This window comes from Tetrao urogallus, assembly GCF_951394365.1.
Source record: "Tetrao urogallus genome assembly, chromosome: 2".
In the NCBI taxonomy this organism is placed as follows: domain Eukaryota; kingdom Metazoa; phylum Chordata; class Aves; order Galliformes; family Phasianidae; genus Tetrao; species Tetrao urogallus.
The window spans coordinates 57,034,636-57,055,647 of record NC_136814.1 but is presented as its reverse complement, the minus strand read 5'-3'; the positions used below and the strand labels follow the sequence as shown (position 1 = coordinate 57,055,647).

The following is a 21,012-nucleotide window of genomic DNA, read 5'->3' as shown; positions in this document are numbered from 1 at the left end:
TGATTTTATAGCAGTTTTTTAGTATTTCACTTGGTACATTCACTGATAATTTTTTTTTTTTGGGGGGGGGGGGGATTCATTGCAGTTGTGCTACAATTTTTTTTTCAGGTTTAGTGACTCAGAAATTGACTGTACTGACAACTTCTGCAAGTTAGTATACAGTATAAATGTTTTTATCTTTTGCTGTCTTATGAAGAAATATTTTTCATGAGAGATTTCTTTGCTTTTAAAAACGTAGATGAGAACCTATTTCTCAATTACAATTTTTATGTCTATTCAACGTACATTAATTTTTACAGTTTTAGTAAGGTTCATTTTTTTGGAGAGGAGTTGTTCTATATAGTAAAATGTGGAAACAAAAATAGGTAGATGCTCTGCATCACTGGTAAACAGCTGTAATTTCATTGTTTATATTTTAATAACTTAGGTTTTTTCATTCCCACTTCTGAATGGCCCATGGTCATATTCTGTTTCTGTGGATTTCTTCTACTTTCTTGTGGATGCTGTATGTCAGTAGATGAGTATTGCTTGTGTACTGGATACTTATCAGTAAGTGACAGGTCATTTTTTATGGCAGAATGACCTGCCATAAATTCTGAGGTAACATAAATCCTGTGTAATTCTGAGGTGACAAAATGAAAGTATAAATTAAATATATAAAAGGGTGACTATGATGTTAAAAGAATTTCACTGATGACTGCAGGAAAAGTTACAGTATTCAGCACTCAGGAAGATGTGGGCAACTTTAGTCCGGATGAGAGGGATTGAATCTCCTATTTTTTCCTTCTTCAATTATTATCTTATTACAAAATGGAATAATGAAGCTCTGGGGCATCTCTCAGTTGACTTTTCATCTTTAATGACAGTTCTGGAGACCATGTTTAAACATAGTCATTTTTGGAGTTCTGGTGGTATTCTCTCTCACACTGGTGAATCAGGATGGCTTCAAAGCATCATTACCTACACTGCACTGTGATTGTGTCAGATGCTTATCCATAGTCTTTTGTAGGATTTCTGTTCTATTCTGATGTTGTGCTGGAGCAATTTTAATTTTTTAAACAGTAATAGCAGTATATATAGCTCTTAGTGTTTTTTACCAGAAGAGGCAGCACTCAGATTGAGAATACCTTTACTTCTTTATCACGCTTTCTTTTTTATTAAGTTATCCGGTTCTAGCTTGAGCAGAGATAAAAGTCTGACTAAAAGCATGCTGTTAGTATGCATAATGCTGAACGTAAGTTGTTGTGAACAGGGTGAGGATCTTAAATCCCAAGTACTGTATGCTCTTATGCTCTACATTCTTGCTTTTAGGTTTGTGGCTATAGAATACGACTCCACTTTGATGGATACTCAGACTGTTATGACTTCTGGGTGAATGCTGATTCTTCAGACATTCATCCTGTTGGATGGTGTGAAAAAACAGGTCACAAGCTTCATCCACCAAAAGGTATTTAGTTTGAATTGAATGCATTTTCTCAGATTGGATCTATCTTTGTAATGTAAAAAAAGTTTTTGGCAGAAATGTTTTTGTTCTTTTATTCAGAATATTTGAACATATCAAATTAAACTGTGTATTAAGTCTTGCTAAAATCTTGAGATTGAAATCTTGCCTTTCTAATTTGGTGGAAATTTATAGAAAGCAAGGAACAAAATGAACCAGAGAAGTAGTGCATAAGGCATTAGGAGAGAAAGTTAAGTAACAAATGTAGACCCCAAATGAATTATTTTTGTAAGTAAACAAGCAGCATCTTTGCAAGTGAGAATCTTTTAGTAGAAGATCTCAGGACATTTTTATTATTACATACTGTGTACATACATTGTTATAGACTAATAAAGATTGTGCTTTTGCCTTAAAGAGTAAGCTTTTAATAGATACAAAAATAGGAATGAAGAGATTGAGAGTGAGAAATAAGTTTACAACCTGAAAATATAATCTACAGGTAGTTTAAGTAAATGGCACAAGTGCGTTGAAATATTTTGAATTTGCTGTTTAATTATTTCATTTCAGGTTACATAACTATTTTATTTTGTATTGGAGTGTATCTCTATAAAACTGCCATCACAGAAGAACTAACAGACTCCTTTCTGGGGAGGGAAGAGAGTGTGTGTAGAGAAAGAAAGCAAGCCCTGAGTGCAGGAGAATGAAATAAATTAATGGGGTGTTCTGAAATAGAGTAGGATAATAGGCCCTAGAACATTTGCAAAATGATGAATATAGAGAAAAAGATGTGCATTATGAAGTATTAAAATCTGCGGATGCAAGTGCTCAGATGCAGAAAGTAAAATTAAACCACCAAAATGGTATGGGCTGAGGGCCTGCCAGTGAGGAGAAGGTGGCATTTCTTTAGTTGAGCTTTGTAGAAATATGAAGGGGCATGAGCTGCAGCTCTTCTGAGCTCTTCATAAGCTGCTCATTGACTTCAGGGCAAGACTGCTCCATGCTGCCACTTTCGTACTTGCCTTGTTCTGCATAACTGGCTGTATAGAAATAGTGATTTCTTGAACACAAATCATATTTTTTCTCAGGAAGTTGACCTCCAGAAGAGTAATATGTAACAAATGAGTTCTAGAGTTATTGATGTTACTAATGCAAACGTTTTATTTTTGTGGTGAGAGTTTGTCATCTTTTTTGTCTTAAATGCCTCATTTAGAAAGCATAATCTATTAATCACAAATTATTGTTATTGGAGGAAAGCTTTCTTCCAAATCACTTTAATGAAATTTCTTCATTTTCTAGTCTTTGGTATGATTGTGTTTTGTTTATTTTTTCACCACATTGAAACAGTGTAGCTCTTTTACTTAGGAAAGTCATGGAGCCTATCAGAGAAGCTGAGAAAGATGCCCTGGGGAGAAATGTGGAGGTACTTGTCAGGAATCTGGTTGTCATCCTGCACAGCTATGTAATCCTACTACCATCGAGAACATAATCTTAACTTTTGAATAACAAGATAATTCTCTGGTATTTTATCAGAGACCAGAAACCAAAATATTCTGCCCTACATATGGCTTAGCTACTTTGCTTCATCTCAGCAGTAAACTGTACAATTATTTATGAGGTTTGATTGCTGAAACCTGCTCTCATCCTTGTGAGACTTCTTTGTTGTTGTAATGCAGTCTTAGCTTGCATGTGGAATGGAAAACAAATGGAAAAGAAAAGTGGTATTGTAGAGTCATACTTTGGAAGGAGATGGAAGAGAAGTGAGTGTTCATCAGTTACAGATATTTTTTTAGTTTTGCAGCAGGACATCTGTGATGTCTTTGAAAATACGGGATTCTCAAAGGTTAAACAGCTATTATAGTCTGCGACATTTGAACAGCACTTGAAATAGTCAAGAGGTGACACATTTCACACATTTCAGTAGATAAGGGAATCACTTACCAGAATTGATGGTGTTTTACTGGATTATAACATATGAATTAAAATAAGTGTGCCTAAAACATATTCAACAGGTGAATAAAGGAAGAAAGCTCTATGTGCTTACAGCTCTTTATCATTGCTTTAAGTGATTAAATATTTAAACAATTCAACATGACCAATTTGTGCAGTTTAATATATTATGAATTATTTTACTTTTTCTGTAAGAAAATATTAGAAGATGCAAATTATCAGCAGAATTTTAGATTTATTTCTAAGTGCATAGAATGAAAATATGGAAAATGCATGTAGGGGACAGTTTATCCTATGAGTCCATATGGGAATCTGTGGCATTGATGGTATAAACAGCTGTTTTGATATATCTTAGGGATCTTGTTTTAAAGCCACTTGTGATTTTGCTGAATCAGTGGTAAAGTAAGGTAAAGTCTGTAGGAAGCGTGGAAGTTTCTTTTGTTAGACTGAGCTTTTGGGTCTTTGTTGGTTCTGAAATCAAAGCCACACTCTGAAAGTCACAAGAGAGCACTTGCTCTGGGCTTATCTGTTTTGAGTGTCAGTCAGTTCATTAAAACTGGGGGTAGCTGTGGGGCAGAGAAGAGAGAGGTGGTGAGATGTGCATTCTTGCAGAAAGAGGGGTGGCTTGTAGCTTGTGCTGCTTGGAGAGTTTTGTTGAAAGTGAGAGAGATTATAATATCAAACTTCCTTACTGCGATTTTTGATATCTTGTAGAATTTTTGTTTCTAGGCTTTCCCCCAAATGTTGTTCTTTACACTGAGGACCTTTGTGTCTGGTGATCAGAACGGAGATCAGGGTCAGAAGCCAGAGATCAGGAACAGAACAGTAGTTTTGTAAGAAGTGCTCCCTGCATTGCTTTGAAGGTGAAACTGAAACTGAGCTGAAGTCTCATGAGTTGGTGCCTAGCACATCATTTATATGGTTTCTCTTCTAGATGAAGATTAGGAACAGTTTAAATGTCAGTCCTAGCAATCTACAGGAAACTAATAATGTTCAGCAGTATTTTGTTCAGATAGTGTAAAGAAATCCTGACATTTTTGTAAGGAGGATCATCCTGCCCTAAACAAACAACATGATTCCTCCTTGTAATACCAGATATGGAAAAAATAAATAAATGGAAGAGCTTAATCAACTTCAATTTGAATTCTGTAAGCTACAGTGTGTCCAGCTTCAGTTTCTAATAATCCAGCATAGTTATCCTTCAGAGATTCATTGCGTTCATATTAAGGTAAAATTAATAGTAGTTTTGAAATATTTTTCTTATGTAGTCTATATGAAATAAGAATAAATTATTAGCAGTGGATAAGCTCTTCAGTCTTGAAGTTCTATGAAGAATTTTACAACTGGATAGAAAAAATAATTTCAACAATTAAGATAAAATCAATTGCATTCACCTTGTGTCTCATGCCTGTGTTATTTTTGCCCTTCTTTTACGGTGCTTATTTAGGATATAAAGAAGAAGAATTCAGCTGGCCTTCGTATCTAAAGGCGTGTAAGGCTCAAGCTGCTCCTAAATCTCTATTTGAAAACCAGAATGCAGTAAGTATTCATTTGTTACTGGTACTGGGGAAAGTAGTTAGTGTGCTTACGTATGTGTTAGACTTACTACACATTTCAGTGATGGCAGACTTCACTTCAGTTCATCTCTGCAATTCTCATCTTGTAGTTTTTTTTTATTAATCTGTTTAAACACCTGATACATTCAAGAATTGTATATTAAATGAATCCTAACAGTTTGTTGTTCCTACGTCTCACATCACAATGTTGTGGAACGAGCACTGTCTTTCTGAGAGAGTACACGAGACAGAGTTGAAACAGATATATTAAATTTTAGCATCATGTTCAATACTTCTTTTTTATTTTATAAACCATGAGTCTCTCTCTGCTTGAGCATCTCTCATGTCAACTAATTAGGCTGGTGCCACTGTTGGAGCATCTATTTGGGAAACTTAGAAATGACATGAATATATTGATTTTGAACAGTGGGAAGATTTCTGGATTTACAGTATTTATCTTTAATTAAATGTCTTTCTCTATATAGACAGTGATTCCATCGGGATTTCGAGTAGGGATGAAGCTGGAAGCTGTAGACAAAAAGAACCCTACATTCGTTTGTGTTGCTACGGTAACAGACATGGTGGACAATCGTTTTCTAGTTCATTTTGACAACTGGGATGAGAGTTATGACTATTGGTATGTTGTTTTTGATATGTATCCTAGTGAGATGTATCAGAAACATGTTAGCTTTAAGCAGTACTTTCTAAAATATTTTCCAGACAGTACATACAGTTGCAATACCAACTTCTCCTAGATCTGTAATCGTGGCCACCACAGTGTCTCTGCATGGTAGGCAGGAAGACTCAAATTTCCCTTGTTGGGTTACACATGAAAAATGTTCAGAGATTGTAGTGACTGTTTGTATGTGCTGCTACATCTAAAACTGTGGTCTGATTTCTCATTTCAGTTACATAGTGAGGTTAATATTTTATTGAAGAATGTGCAGCATCACAATGTGACTGGACTTAGAATTAGATTTACATATAGTTGTAAGTAGAAAGTAAGACCGTATCTTTTCATGAGGCCCTTGGTCCAATTCAGCCTGAACTTTAGCTGTTTTCTGTAATGTATCAGGATGGTAGCAAAAGCTGGTTTTATTCTTATGTATTATATGATTCTCTGAAAATTGGGACCCTAGCGTCCTTCCCTGTATTGGAGATGACCTGTCTGGGTTGTTGTACAGTGGAGGGGCTTTGTGAAAAGTCAGTGCAAGCAGCAAAGACATATTATAAGCATGAAGATCCCCAAAGAAATTCAGATTTTGCTGTTACAGCACAGGTTTTTATTTACAATTGCATATTCTTGTAGTAGATTGTTTAGAGCAAAGTAGTGTATTACATTTTTTTTCAGAGTGAATTAGTACAGAACAGGTAGGTCATTGTAAGGCTGCACCATGCTTCTGCAGTAATTGAATTCTATAGCTGAGCCTGTAAAAATAAATGAAGAAAGCTTTCTCTTCTGTATTTGGTGACTGCTTGGGCACTGCGTCATTAAGAATGATGTGAAGAACTTCAAAACTTTGCGAGTAACTTGAAATAATAATTGTATGGACTATCTGACAAATAAGCTGTAGGAGAATTAATTTCTGACAAATAACCTGTAGGAGAATTAATTTATTGAATCAGTAGTGAGCAGGCATTTCAGGGAAGAACTGAGTGACAAGATGATAGGCCATATTACTCAAAGATTAGTGATTAATTCCATGACAAAATAACACAAAGCATACATTTCCTCTACAAAGTAGCTGGAGTCTGCAAAGGGGTAAAATATATTCTGAATTCCTGGTATGTACATGCTCATAAATAACAGTTATGCCATTAATTAATAATGAAAACAGCATTTAGGTAAGGCTTTTATGGCAGATGAAGACAATGTAATATAACCTGCAGTTTGTTCAGAGGTGGCATAGGTGCCTCTCTAAAGCATTGCACTGTGTATAGCAGACATACACTGAATTTCAAGCATAGTGATGTTGTCATGTCAACAGGCCTACCTTTCTGCACTGTTGTAATTGAGAACAGAAGTGAATAGAGGAGGAAGGAGAGAAAATAGAAAAGAATAGTGAATGAAAACAGTGATGGAATGTCTGACCAAAAGAGAACATGAAAATGCACCCCATTTATCTTTTTAATTTTGGTACCAGACTTAGAGGGGCCTTAAAAAATCTTGAGTGCATAAACTTCTCATCTATCAGTGTCTTAACAAAAAATGAAAAGTTCTGTTGGGATTACCCAGAGTAAAGGCCTTGCAATTTCCCTACTCCTGTGTGTAAGTTTAAATCTCAAAGTTACAATGGTTGCAGTAAGGAAAAATGGTTTATGTTGTATATGTAGTTGAGGATTTTCAAACAAGTTTTTTTGGGGGTTATAGTCAAACAATCTTCATCTTTCATTTAGATTAGGCCAGTTGAACTTTTTCAGTAATTATAAAGTCTTTTCTCTTCGTGAGTGAATGAGAAACAGTTGACTAATTTTGCTGAACTTCATGAAATAAGTATGAAACAACAACCATGGCCTAAGCATTTTAGGCTTCAAGCTTTCAACCTGAAGATGCTTTTCCTAACTTTTCTGGAGTGTTAGGAAATACATGAATGGATGCAAAAAGCTACCCTAGCTAGAACTAGTCATTGCTAATAGTCTTTAATGCATAGTGGTGATATTTTCAGTGTATTATAAATTCCATTAAATAGCCCTCTGGCAGTGTCTTTTAGAGGGATGAAAAATAAACAAAATGGGCATTCATGATGGAGAATTTTGTTCTCTGTTCCACAAGCCTTCCAGTCCTTTCCATCTATCCTGTAGTTTTTGCTGAAACAAATGATACTTCTTTGAGAGCCAAAGATGTTCTGTTGGAATGGAATTTCCAATTGCTTTTAAGCTTGGAATAAATCTGGAATTGGTCTTTTGGTATCTCCATGAATTAACAGTAGATCCAATCTGGCTTTCAGTTCTCCAGTCTCTTATATCTGCTCTGTTTACACGCAGATTTCCAGAGCCTGTGCTTCCTAATTATTTTTCTAGCAAAAACTGAAGCAGTCAGAGCTTTATCAGTAGTTGTGCTAGATTGTTGCTGCTTGCCCTCAGGAGAGATTGTGTGGTGGTAGTGCTGAGTGCACCGCAGCCCAGCCTCACCAGCCTCTGGCTGCCTAATCCACTTGGTCTGAGTATCCCCTGCAGAAAAGGTGCTACATCAAATTTTGGGATCAGCTTGCCAAGAGTGTGGGAAAATATGCTTCATTCACTGTTCTGCTCCTGTCCACCGTGCATAGAAAAGTAATTTCTAATGCCCCTTGTGAAGGTAAATCAGTTTTGATTATCTGAATTTTTGCCTCATCTGTGTGATACACAGGTAAGACTGGACACAGATATGGGCTGGATTTTTGTGTGATACAAAATAAGTGGCCAGTTCAACTCTCCACCAGCATCTGCTACTTTGCTAATAGCAAAGTCTTTAAAAATTATGGTCCAGTTGTTTCTTTTTTTGAGATAATAAATTTTGCCGCACCCTTTCTTTGAAAGGAATGCTCTTTTTGAAGTAATTATAATATGCCAAAAGGAGGATAAACCAATCTTAAAGAACTGAGGGTCACAGTACATGCTTTTAACTACCTGAATGGATAATAGACTAGTGCATGAATCTAAAGCTGTAAAATGTTCTGCAAATAACTATGTGTCTGTCTTATCATCAGGTAATCAGTACAAAATATGGCAATGTGACTTGCTGTGCCACCTCTGGATGCATATCTTATGAGTCACATTTTGGGAGGTCATAACGTAAAATAATACCTTCTTGTCAACGATGAAGTATTCTCACTTATTCACTAGATGGGGCTGCAGGATGATTTCTATGTTTTTCTTTCTTTCATTTTTTCTTTTCCTTTTCCTTTTTCCTGGCTTCTTTTTCTTTTTCTTTTTGCTTTTCTTTTTTCTTTTTCTTTTTTTTTTTTTTTTTTTTTTTTTTGCACATAGTTAAATGCACTGACATGTCACAGTCAAGAAGTTGTATTAGCAGCATTCCTGAGGGGTTAATATTATTTCTGAATATAATGCATGTACGTATGAGTGTTTTGGGATAGCTAATGTTTTCATTGCAAGTTGTATCAAATTTAATAATGTGAAATTCAAAATACCAGAAGGTTTGTTTCCCCAAAAGTGAAAAACAAAAATTGCCTCAAAACAGAAAATGAATATAATATTTACAACTTATTTTAAAGAATAGAAGCTAATGAGTAAATAAAAAATCTTCAAATCTTTAGGTGCAGACTCATTTTGGGAGCGTTTTTCTAAGTATTGAATATTCTTTTTTTCTAACAACCAGTGTTATCATCTGTCTGTCTTGATCTGAATTGTATGAACTGTTCATATGAAATGGATCTGGGGGAAAAATTAACAAGACAGCTGATTTTAGCAATAGAAAAGAACTAATTCTGCTTCCATAGCCATGCCTGCCGTTCAGACGTCCTCTCCTGCTGTGAGCTAGCAGTCATTTAGCTGCAGGCATGTTCCTTTCCTGTAGAGCGCTGCACTTGCCAGGGCTCACATTCCCAGCTGCCCTCAACTTTTTTTGTTGTGGGAAGCTGTGAACAGTGAAACTTCTTTCTGACCTTTTACATCCCGTAGCTCTTTTTTGCACTGACATCCTTTGCAGGATGTCATTAAGCTGTTCATAAGTTAGCAGAGCTGCTGGCTGTTCTGTCCCTCCATGTGGTTCAGCTGGCTCTCTGCTGCTTTTTGCTCCACTTTGGCTGCCTGGATTAGCTTCAGTTTCCAGTACAAACAATAGTTGTCCTTGCCTGTCTGAATGCTCACTAAATACTGAAAGAATGGATTGTGAGTGATATTAAATTGTGTGAACATTACAACTTTTCTCTGTGAATGGAGCCTGCCTGTTAGAAAACGTTAGTGTTCTGTTGCAATCCAGACATTCGTAAGTGTAGAGGTACAAAGTTCTGCAGTTCCTGCTCATAGTGGCAGACTTTTGGGCCTAGTGAGCATCTTTGTAATTCATGGATCATTGTGATTTATGAGGCGTGTGAGCTGGGTGTTCTGCGATCTGTTTGGGAATGAATGAGATAAAAAGCTGTGGGATGCCACAAATTGATTGTGAAAAGTCAGCATAGCCTTTGGCATTCCAGCTGATGCATCTTGGTCTTCGGCTGATAGGCTGTAACTGTTCTTCCAAACTGGGTATATGTGTGCATGAAATTACACATTGAGACGTAAGTTTTGACTTAACTTGTGTGTTATTATTACTGAGCTCCAGTCTTTATTGTTAAATGGACTGTTAGAAGCTGAAAGGCTGTGTAAAATCACTGTGTGAAGATGAACTGTTTGACCTGGTTTTGCTGGAACAGTGCTGTTGTTTTTTTCATGAGGCTGTTGTGATTACAGAAGCCTCTTACAGGCTTGTTTGAAATGACCAGGCTTTCTTGTAAAGCAAACCAAAATGTTGCAAATGTTTTATAATGCTGTTTTACAGTCCTGTTCTGTCAAGCATTCATTGCTACGCATTCCACATTCACTCTCATTGCTGCAGTGTCAGAGCATCTTCCAGTAGTGCATCATCCATTGTGACAGACTTTTTTCAAAGTGAGAAATGTGTGAAGTGGCATTTACTATCCAGAATTTTATACACATGTTCAAACTGTGTGCTTGCAAAAGCAAAACAGAAGTAATGCTTTCGGGAAATCTGTCCTGACAAGAGTTTTTACACATTTAGCCCATCACTGTAAGCAAATATTGATCATACTGTAGTGGCTCATGAGCATGGGTCTTGATCCCAAATTTAACTCAGGTGAATTTTGAAAGCAATTTCTGGACTTTACTACAAAATATTTCACACTAAGAGTGTGTCCTTTCTGTGTGAAAGTCTGTGTAAAGACTTCTATGTAATACTCTTCTTTTGAGAAGGATAGAAGAGAGGAATGCTGCCCCCCATACTTCTAGCCTCTCTTCACAGTTACTGTAAAGAGACAGGAAGAAGAAAGAGAGCGAGGCATTCACCTTTTCTCTAATTTCTTTGGGACAAAGCGTTTCTAGGAGTTGGAGTACTGAGTTTCATCAATTCAAAATTATTATTAAAGTCATATTCATTCCTTTTGTTAATAGTGATTTTGGTTATTTAGAAAGTACTTGATGTGATACTATAAATACTTATGGATGTACAGTATAGCTTTATATATTGCATAGGACAAAAGGTTTGTGTTCTTGATGTGAGCTGAATTCTTGCCTGTTGTCAGAGCCATTCCAGAATCTACTGAAAGCAGGTTTTATCCACTAGAAAGGGATTTATTTATTTGGCATTATTACCAAGAAATAAGAGCGCAACTCTTTTAAACATAAACCCACAAGATAACTGTAGTAGGTTGGCTAATATTTTTCAGCATTAGTATATTCCTTTTAGGTACCAGGCTAGAGGAGTGCTTATTATGAAAAAATGGTTTTGAGACATTCATCTTGTATTTCAGTTGTTGAAATACATCAATGCTGAATTTTAGACATTGTTGAGTGAAATTACTTTTTAGATTAAAAAAGTGTTTTGTGTATCCTAAATACACCATGTTCCTTCTTTTTTGTTGTATACAGCAATGTGATAGTAACTCAGGGCTCATTCTGCAGTCTTTTCTATTCTATGTCTCCTGCAATCCTTAAAACATGCTTGTGTTCATGGTCTGCAGAACTAGCATTTTGACCCATAAATTAGGATGTTAGAGTTCCTGCTAATTTACCTTCATCTTTTTTCAGTGCTTTGCACTTTCTTAGATATTACAGATTATCTAGATGTGGCGTTTTTATGATATAAATTAGCGCTGCGAACAAAGGGAGATAATAGGTATGAACTTTCAGCATGCTAATGCTTTCCAAGTAGATAATGGATAGTGGTCCTGTTGCAACAGTGGGGGAGAACAGACCCACTGTTCAGGTATTTTGTGTTTGTAACTCCTGGTCTGGAAGGAAAAGGCAGGAATAGAAGTCAATCTCCAGCCTATGGTTTGAAACATTGACTTCACAGAAGAATTAAATAGAAACTGGATCACAATGACTGATTCAGTATTTTATGCAAAGACTGTTGTGTACAAAGTAGATGCCTTCATGCATGGATGCTCTCTGCACAGCTTCTTTCAGTAAATATTTGCAGAGTGCTTGGGAAGAAGCATCCCTTCAGCTAGGAGGGAGAGATGATGTTCCTACCTAGTCTGCTTAGGCTTGATTTCTTGATCCTGCTTTTGAGAAATGAGAAATGAAGGCTTTAACTATTTTAACTTTCATAGACAAGCATACAAGGTGGTCATCTTGAATACTTGAATACTGTCTGCTTCATAAAAAGCCACTGCTGGTTGTTCATCAAACTGAAAAAAACCGATCTCTGAGTATTGCTGCAAACATAGAGATGGTGAATGTTTCATAGCTTTTTATTTTTCATGGCTTTTTATTTTTCCTGTAGATCAGTAATATTAAGAAATAATATGTGCTATATATTACATAGGATATGCGTTATATTGTAGATGCGCTATACACATTACATGTTGTATATAATGTATGTAACAAGTACACAAAAAATAATATTTTAATAGATTATTAATAATGAATATTAAAATGATTTTTCTCTCATCTGCTGATTATGTTTTTACAGTCCATTTGTTACTGTTGTTTTCCACTGCTTACAGAACTTAGTAACCAACTTTGTAGCTTTCTTCTAAGCATTATTTGACCAAACAAATGAGTAAAATGAGAGTGATCTTTCTTTCAGAAGATGCCAGCACGTCAGTTCCAGCTCACCCTGCCTGTTAGACTTCTGTGGTTCTTGTGGTACACCATAGGCAATAGCACTTCTGCAAAATTTGGTTCACATAATAGAAAATATAGGAAGTTGTTAGTCCCCTGAATGAGAGTTTGAGCAGCCTTCTTAGGGCAATTTTCAGTCATGGTTCACTGATGAGTCTTGCATTCTTTCAGGCGAGTTGGGGTCTAAAATCCTGGGTTTTTTTGGTGTTTTTTTTTTTTTTTCTGACAATTTTGTGCAGACTGTTGCTTTTCTTGTATTCTGCTGGGCTATAATAACATGTTCATAGCTCCATTCAAACCCCTTAGAAGCTAGTATTTTTGCTTGTTGTTGACAGTCTGTTGGAGTTGTGCATGATTTTCTAATCTGCCTCCAGGTGCTCTCAGATCTGTAATCAAGGTCTTTTAACTTTTGGTGTATGGTTTGAGTCTTGATATTGAAAAACCTCCTGTCTGATGGGATAATGTATTCTTGCAACCAAGCAATGTGCTTCTTCCAAGAATCTCTACATCTGAATTTTTCAGGTCCACCATTATAGCTTGTCAGTAAAGGTCTACTGACTTAGACCTGATTTATTGATCTCTTGGTTAAATTTTAATAAAGTCCTATGTTTGTATAGGTGGTAGCAAAGGCTGTGTTAAACGTATTCCTATCTTCGGGTTATATTTGCAGTTTTAAGTATAAGTTGAGTGTATCACAGGCTATTTAGAATTTGATAAATCTTTTTAGTATGTATTATTTTCTAAGTATAATAAGATGTCTGAAGAACTGCATTATTTTTTTCTCCTCTCAGGTGTGAGGCAGCTAGCCCACATATTCATCCTGTTGGGTGGTGTAAAGAACATAAAAGAACTCTTATCACCCCACCAGGTTTGTATCATGCTACATATCTGAAAGATGTAAGTAATAGCCAGCTGCATAATTACATCTTACAGTGAGCTTATTGTTACCTCTTCTGAGTTTTTTCTCTGTAATTATTGCTATTACTGATTTTTATTTTTTATTGGACATAATTTATTGTGAGTAGAGTTACAATAGACATTAGCTAATAAGTATATACATATATACTACTTCAATAAAGACATTCATTTATTGTAAGGCTTACATTGTGAAAGTGCTGATAATATAAATTCTAGATGCATGAGATTTTCCGCACAAGAAAAATAATCTTCATGTGAACTTAAATTGTTTGGATATCAGGAGCGATGAGACACAGGAACGGGCTGCTCTGAGAAGTGGTGGAGTCACCATCTGTGGAGATGTTTGAGAAACATAGATGTGGTACTGAGGGACGTGGTTTAGTGGGCATGGTGGGGATGGGTTGGTAGTTGGACTAGATGATCATAGAGGTCTTTTCCCACCTTAATGATTCTATGAGTCTATGATTCTAAATATACATGTTAATGTGGGGATAAGACAATTGCTTTATGCAATCAAAGGGTCAAACTTGTTAAGGTTCTTTGGGACTCAAGAAGTGAGAGTCAACCATTATGAATGGAAAAGTGCTAATTGCTAGTAAGTACAAGAAAACCTCTATTTTTCAGTATTGATGTATGTATCTGGATTAGCCCTCCATGTCAACAGAAAAAGAAGATGCTTGTATGGAAAGTAGTACAGACCACAGCTTTATAAAAGACTATGCTATCTAACATATCTCTTATTATATCTCTTATGCCTTTCATGCCTGTAAAGCTTTCAGACATAAATGATTTTAGAAACCAATATAAAGACTTGATAGCCTAGTACAAGAACCTGGCAGAGTGATAAAGCACCTGTGCCATTGTGACAGTGCTTAGGCTGGCTGTTTTACTATTGCTTTAGTAATTGAAGGTATTAAAAAAATAGAATCATAGAATGGCTTGGGTTGAAAGCGACCTCAAAGATTATCTAGTTCCAACTCCCCTGCCATGGGCAGAGTTGCCAGCCCTTTAGATCAGACTTCCCAGGAGCTCATCAAGTCTGACCTTCAATGCCTCTAGGGATGGGACATCCACAACTTCTCTGGGCAAACTGTTCCAGTGCCTTAGCACCCTCTGAATGAAGAATTTCTTCCTAACCTCTAACCTAAACCAAATCAGAACATTTGTATGCTAGGGCTTATACAGTTTTGTCCCAAAATGCTTAATATAATTTAAGTAAGGTTTGAGAAGATGTAGGCCTGATAACAAAAATTTTGCATGCTTTGTTTTTTCTTCCTGTATTAATTTTTAGATAGATCAGTTTTATGACTGAATCACCCCAGGATCACTCAAATACAACTTCTGTTACAGTAAGCAGGAAAGAGTGATTGGGAAATACAACAGTTTCTCTTAGAAACAGTGGCTTATGCTGGCTACTTTTTAAATAGCTATTTTATTTGTGCTTATTTGTTAGTTTCATAGTGAATTGGAGTAGATTAGTTTTATAAGCACAACTTGAGTTTGGAAGATAGGCACCCATGCAAGAAAAAAAGAGAAAATATTGAAAGAGTAAGGGGATGCTTATAGCAGTACTAAGGCAAAAGACCTAAAAGGGAAAAACAATAAAACTAGTGTTTGAAATGGATTAAAGAAAGCATCATTGACTTTGATGAAATATATGTGGGTCTGAAGTTCACATGTAAGGCCCTCGTCAGTATTTTCATGCTGATAGCTGTGAAGAATTTCAAAGAGAATAATAATCCATTTTTCAACTCTAAGAAGCAGTTTTATCCCATAAAATGCAAGTTGGTCAACTCTATAGTTGTACCAAGTTGTTCAACAGCTTGCTGATAAAGCTGAAATCTTAGAAGGGGACTGTACATTCTGGGTCTGTAGTGGAATCTGAAGCGTAGAACAAAGCAGTATTATAAAGCTAAGTTAGGCATTCTGTAAATTATGCATAATTTTTTACACTGCAATGTTTAATTTTGCTAATATTTCTTTTGTGCCAGACTACCCACATGCTAAGCATTTTTCTTGGGAGAAATATTTGGAAGAAACCAGCTCATTACCTGCACCTGCAAGGGCTTTTAAAGTGGTGAGAAAATGCTTACAATTTTATCATGCTTTTAAGTGCATATGATTAATTAAATAAGGGAATATATATATGGTGTTCCTATATTTCCCAGTGCATCCAATTAATTTGTTGCTTTATAGGAGGCTTACTTTTGTGCAAGTTCATCGTTCACTATTAGAAATCCTGTAATTATTAATAATAATTGCTATTACTTTATTATTTTAATTGTTTCAAATGCAATTAAATGCAACAAAATATTAGTAATTCATGTAATTTGCTATGAGAAATTACTGCTTCGCTATTAGAAATAATAAGATAGCTACTGAATCATCATGTCATTACTTGAACTTATGTATTTCTACCCCTACATTTTAAATGGTGCAGGAAATACAGTGATAATGTAAGAATGATTATAGGAGGCCAGGCTAGGTGCCTATCTCAACCATTCTCTCGCAGTAGCCAAGGGACAGTTTGTATTTAATATGTTTAGTAAACCTTTTCATCTGTAAACCTGTGAATAGGGCATTTGGACAGAATCCAGTGATAGCTCCCAAGTTTTTGAGAAGACTGTACTTTTATTTTGGTTTTGAACATACTACTTTCTTTCAGTGACATCTATCTTCCCTGTCAGCAGTGGCCTGATAGCATTTTCAGTGAGAATACAGAAGACCTCACTGGTAGGAGCTAACATCAGATAGTCCATAGGCCCTAACCCCTTGCTTCAGAGCTCTCAAATTGGATTGTTTGAGATTTTCAGATTACGGTTACTAATTCTATATTCTGAACGCTTTGCTAAGAAGTGAATTACCAAAAGCTGAAATGTCCTTTCCAACCCGAGTTGTTTGAGTTTGAGAAAATTGGTTTGAATTTTCTTTTTATATTTGTATTTGTCGGAGGAGAAGGGCAGATTTGAGAAAAGAAGGAAGGAAGTTTTTGATGGATTTTAGACATTATAAGATCGGGTTTGAGTTTTTCTTGTTTCACATAGGTTTTTTTGTTTCCTAGAAACCTTCTCATGGCTTCCAGAAAAACATGAAACTTGAAGTGGTTGACAAGAGAAATCCAGTATTTATCAGAGTAGCAACTATTGTAGATACTGATGACTATAGAATAAAAGTAAGTTTCTCTGTCTTATTGTACCACCTCACTTCAGTTCCCAATTAGTACTTGTAAACCCAAAATCTTACAGTTGTAAAATTAAGCAAGAATTCAGCTGTGTCCAGCTAAGCTTTTACTTGTCCTTTTTCACTTATTAATATGCACATAATTCCTTTGGATGGGGTTGTTCTCTTGTCCTCTTAGTTACATTTGCTGACATAGATAATTAGTAGAACTGAATATGAAAATTGCTTAGGAAACCATTGATACAAAACATTTGACCATTTTATTGAAAGAAGTGAAGATTTAGTAGTTAGGACCCTATAAAATATTTGGGCTGGTTTAACTGAATCTTGTAAAAGTCCAAGAAAGGAGAGAGATACAAGGGAGAAATGAAAAAAGAACCCTGATCTCTTGTGTTTTATCAGAAACTTCTGCAATTCTGAAGTTTGTGATAATTGACCGTGTGTAATATAATAATATATATTGGATTTAGACTGGAATAATTTCAGATTTTTATTTTTTTTTTTTTAACTGCAATTTTCCAGAACTTTTGTGATTGAATTGTTTTTGCTTTGTTTTACAAAAGCAGCTTCCTCTCTGGAGCATTTGACTGTGAAGACTGGCATATGCCAGATATTCAGTTAGGTGGATATGAAAGATATTTGTGTAATGCATTTCATAAAGATTTATTCAGCGTACCTGTACTTCAAGCAGTAAATGCAGCTGACATTTCCTTTTGAATCTGAATTAGTCAGGTAGGGAATCAGCAGATTTCATTTTCCAATTAAAGATTAAGTTACATGAAAAAGAAGGAGGGGGAAAGAATCCTCTCAAGTCTAACTTATTAATATGGTGGATTTGTAGCTTCTTGAATGGCAGTTTAATTGACTCCAGAGCATAGGTTGAAAAGGGCTCCATTTGAACGTATGTGTGTACATGAATCCACATGTGTACATGAGAGATCTGAGCCATTTACAACTACAGAGGTTAAGTAATATTCATCTTTTGTTTGAAAAAAAAATGTTGTACAAATTGGTGTTTTTTTGGGATGTCACATAACTTGATTTCTCTTCAGCTTCAACTTTTTATCCTGTATGACCTGATTTTAATAACTTATTACTTGTTGTTTTGTTTTTGTCCTTTTTTTGTCTTTTTTTTTTTAATGGATAAATGCCTTTTTTTTTTTTGCTTACCACTCTGCTTAAATTGTTTAATTCCTTGCTTAGGTATTAAAGTGAGAAGTAAGCATGTTCTGCTGTAGGGATTTGAGCTGTTTTGTAAAACACAGTAAATGACCAAATGACACCTCTCTTCTTCATTCAAAGTGTGTTTGGGTCGAAAATCTAATATATATGTATTTTCAGTGTAACATCCATAGTTTTCTTAAAATGACTTCTCTAATGGAGATAGCATTTCTAGAGATTGCTCAGGGAAACTGTTTTAATAGGGAATCTTGTAATCTAAAATATATTTTTCTCTTTCGTAAATGTAGGTCCATTTTGATGGCTGGGATAGTATTTATGATTATTGGACAGATGTAGATAGTCCTGATATCCATCCTGCAGGCTGGTGTACAAAAACTGGACACCCTCTTCAGCCTCCACTGAGTGAGTGAAATTGCATTATAATGTGGTGATATTAAAGGCCTGTGTACTAGCTGATGTTTCCTCTGCCAGTGCTGTCCAAAGAAAGGTAGCAACTAGGATATGCAAAATAATGTAAATGTGACATTTAGTGCAAAATCAACATAATATAAAATGTCACTAATTAATCACTTTTTTGTAGATAGCTTTAATGACCCTTAGTGTAACAACATACATTTATCTGTGTGCATAAGAATTAAGAGTCAAAACCTGAAGTATTAGCAAGGATTTGTTGCGTGAGATCCAGGCCCTCTTGAAGCCAATGATAAAACTGCTGTGGTACTTCTACAGGGCCAGGATATTATTCTTAAGATCTTATGCCTATATCTTCTTAAAAGTCATTGTGCTTTTCAGCATAGAGTCCAGACTGCCCTGAGAAGGTGCTCTTTTCAAATGCTGCCAAATCCTCAAAATCAGCTAACTTCTTTTTTGTCTTCAGCTGCACAAAGTAGACTTAATGCTGCCCATATTAGAGATAAATCAAACAGAAGCATAGTACCACTAATAAAACTGTCTTTATCAGCTTGCCCTCTCTGAGAATTTTTTTAACTTGTTGAAGAAGTGGGAAATCTGTCATAAATGAGACTAGAGGTTACAGGGAGATGAGATTTTGATGGCAAAGATATCCCTGCCATGCTGCTGTGTTTTTAGGTACATTGAAGTCACTTTATCCAAACTTTGAGCAGATGATTTTTAACTGAGTGCTCTTTTCTAGACTTGCAACTCTGAGCTTTGCACAAGTGCTGAGTGTTCCACAGCTATAACTGAGATCAGAAAAAGCTGTGCTTGGAAAATAAAAAACGCTGAACTCTGAGAAGTTATATACAAAATAACAGGGATAAGGCACACTCAGAAAGTGTTAATTCGTTACCTGAAAATCTCTGTGCTTCAGTTCAGCGTTTCTGAAATGTCAAGAAAAGTGTTTCCTATCAAGACTGTGATAAGAATATATTCATTAGTTTTCTCTGCATTCCAGTGGTGCAGTGATGACTGCCTGTTAGGAAGTTAATTGTTCTGCCTTCAAAGCAGAATCTGAATAGAATGCCGTAAGTAGCAAAGCACAAAGTGAATAATGAGAGTAAAATAAGATGCTGCATATCTGCTTCTTAAACTGAGATGTGCATCCTGTGTTCTGAATGAAGGATGAGTCCAGTGGGAAAAAGTATTTAGCTACATAAATAGAAAATATATCATACAGAAAAAAAAATAATGAATAAGGTTGTGACATTTGTTTTACCGGTGATAGAAAAAATATATATATTTTAACCTAGCTGGGAGTGCAGAATATATAACTTCATTTTGGTGGAGGTGTTTAAAGAAATAAAACTGCAGATGACCTTTACATACAGGACATCATCTCCTCTATTTGTTCATGTAGGAACCACTGTTCATTTTTTCTAGTGTGTGATGGGAGGTAATGATATTTTTATGTAAGTTTAGATAGAAGAAGGAAAATGGACCATATGACAGAAGGAAAAGTAACTGTTCTTTAAATTGAAAAATATTAATTCTCTGTAGGAATACGATTAAAGTAGTGTGATTACTGAATAGTACAATAAGACATTCCTGTCTAATGGTATGGTCCACATATCTGTCTTTAATAGCAGGAGCTTTGTGTGAGTGCTGTGCTATGCTACCAATATTAGCCTATAGCAGTCATCATAACAGCTTTATGAGAGTCAGAGTGTTTTATCTTAAGGTATAGTGAAGTCACCATGATGGATTATGAACTTTCTGGTACTAGTTAGGGAATTAGGAACCACTAACTAGTAACTAGTAGAAACCAACCAACTAGTGTTGGTATTGATTTTAATATCACTTCACAGTGATGCAGCAGCTTTCTTACACAGACGCAGCTTTTTAAAATGGCATTGTTAGAGTTTCAATTTATTATGTGAAAGGAAAGCATTTGTTAGGAAGCTAGTTTGTGCAAAAGCATAGCATCAGTGTACTGGTTTGTTTTGCTTCTAGCATATACTTCCAATTACATTTTATTTTATTTTTGAGGTTAACTGACTCTTTACTGGAAAATTCAATTCTTTTTTTACTTATTTGAGGGGAAACTGAGCTGCTTATTCAAGGGTTTACACAAGTGTAGATATTCCTCAGAACAGAGAAGAAAATATTTTATACTTAGATATTTTTATTTATTTCAGTAAGTTTTTCTGTGGTTTTGGACGTGTTTTCTTTTCCTAGGTTGTGCATGTTACCAGTGGATAGAGGCAAATTAGGAAATGTTCATACCATGCTGATTCTCTTTTTAAAAAAAACAACAAAAACAGAGCTTTTTGGTTTTTTTTGCTTTAACCTAAGTTTTATCTTTTCTGACTGAATTACTTATGAATTATAGGAAGAACTTTTTTATTGCCATTGAAGTTTTAGGAAGAAATATGGAAGAAATACTGAACTGTACGAGGAAGTATTTTGGTGGTCAAGTTACTGGATCAATTTTCTTGAGTATCTGGCAACAGGCTGGCTTGGTAGGCCTCATCCTAAAGAAGATCCTTGTAGAAGATGAGGTTCCCTGCAATATTCATGTGCAAACAGAAATGGATAAATTGCTTT

At 35.5% G+C, this 21,012-nt stretch overlaps 1 protein-coding gene across 1 annotated transcript in view; it reads left to right on the top strand.

The window, feature by feature from the left end:
* L3MBTL3 (L3MBTL histone methyl-lysine binding protein 3) overlaps nucleotides 1-21,012 on the top strand; it is a gene marked incomplete at its 3' end in the record, with an annotated part of 74,321 nt that overhangs the window by 35,394 nt on the left and 17,915 nt on the right. Inside the window, exons 9-15 of the mRNA XM_079550701.1 lie at nucleotides 1,312-1,447; nucleotides 4,836-4,927; nucleotides 5,430-5,581; nucleotides 13,521-13,597; nucleotides 15,639-15,724; nucleotides 16,709-16,819; nucleotides 18,297-18,411. Of these exons, the coding sequence (XP_079406827.1) occupies nucleotides 1,312-1,447; nucleotides 4,836-4,927; nucleotides 5,430-5,581; nucleotides 13,521-13,597; nucleotides 15,639-15,724; nucleotides 16,709-16,819; nucleotides 18,297-18,411 (769 nt within the window). The remainder of the gene's footprint in view (nucleotides 1-1,311; nucleotides 1,448-4,835; nucleotides 4,928-5,429; nucleotides 5,582-13,520; nucleotides 13,598-15,638; nucleotides 15,725-16,708; nucleotides 16,820-18,296; nucleotides 18,412-21,012) is intronic.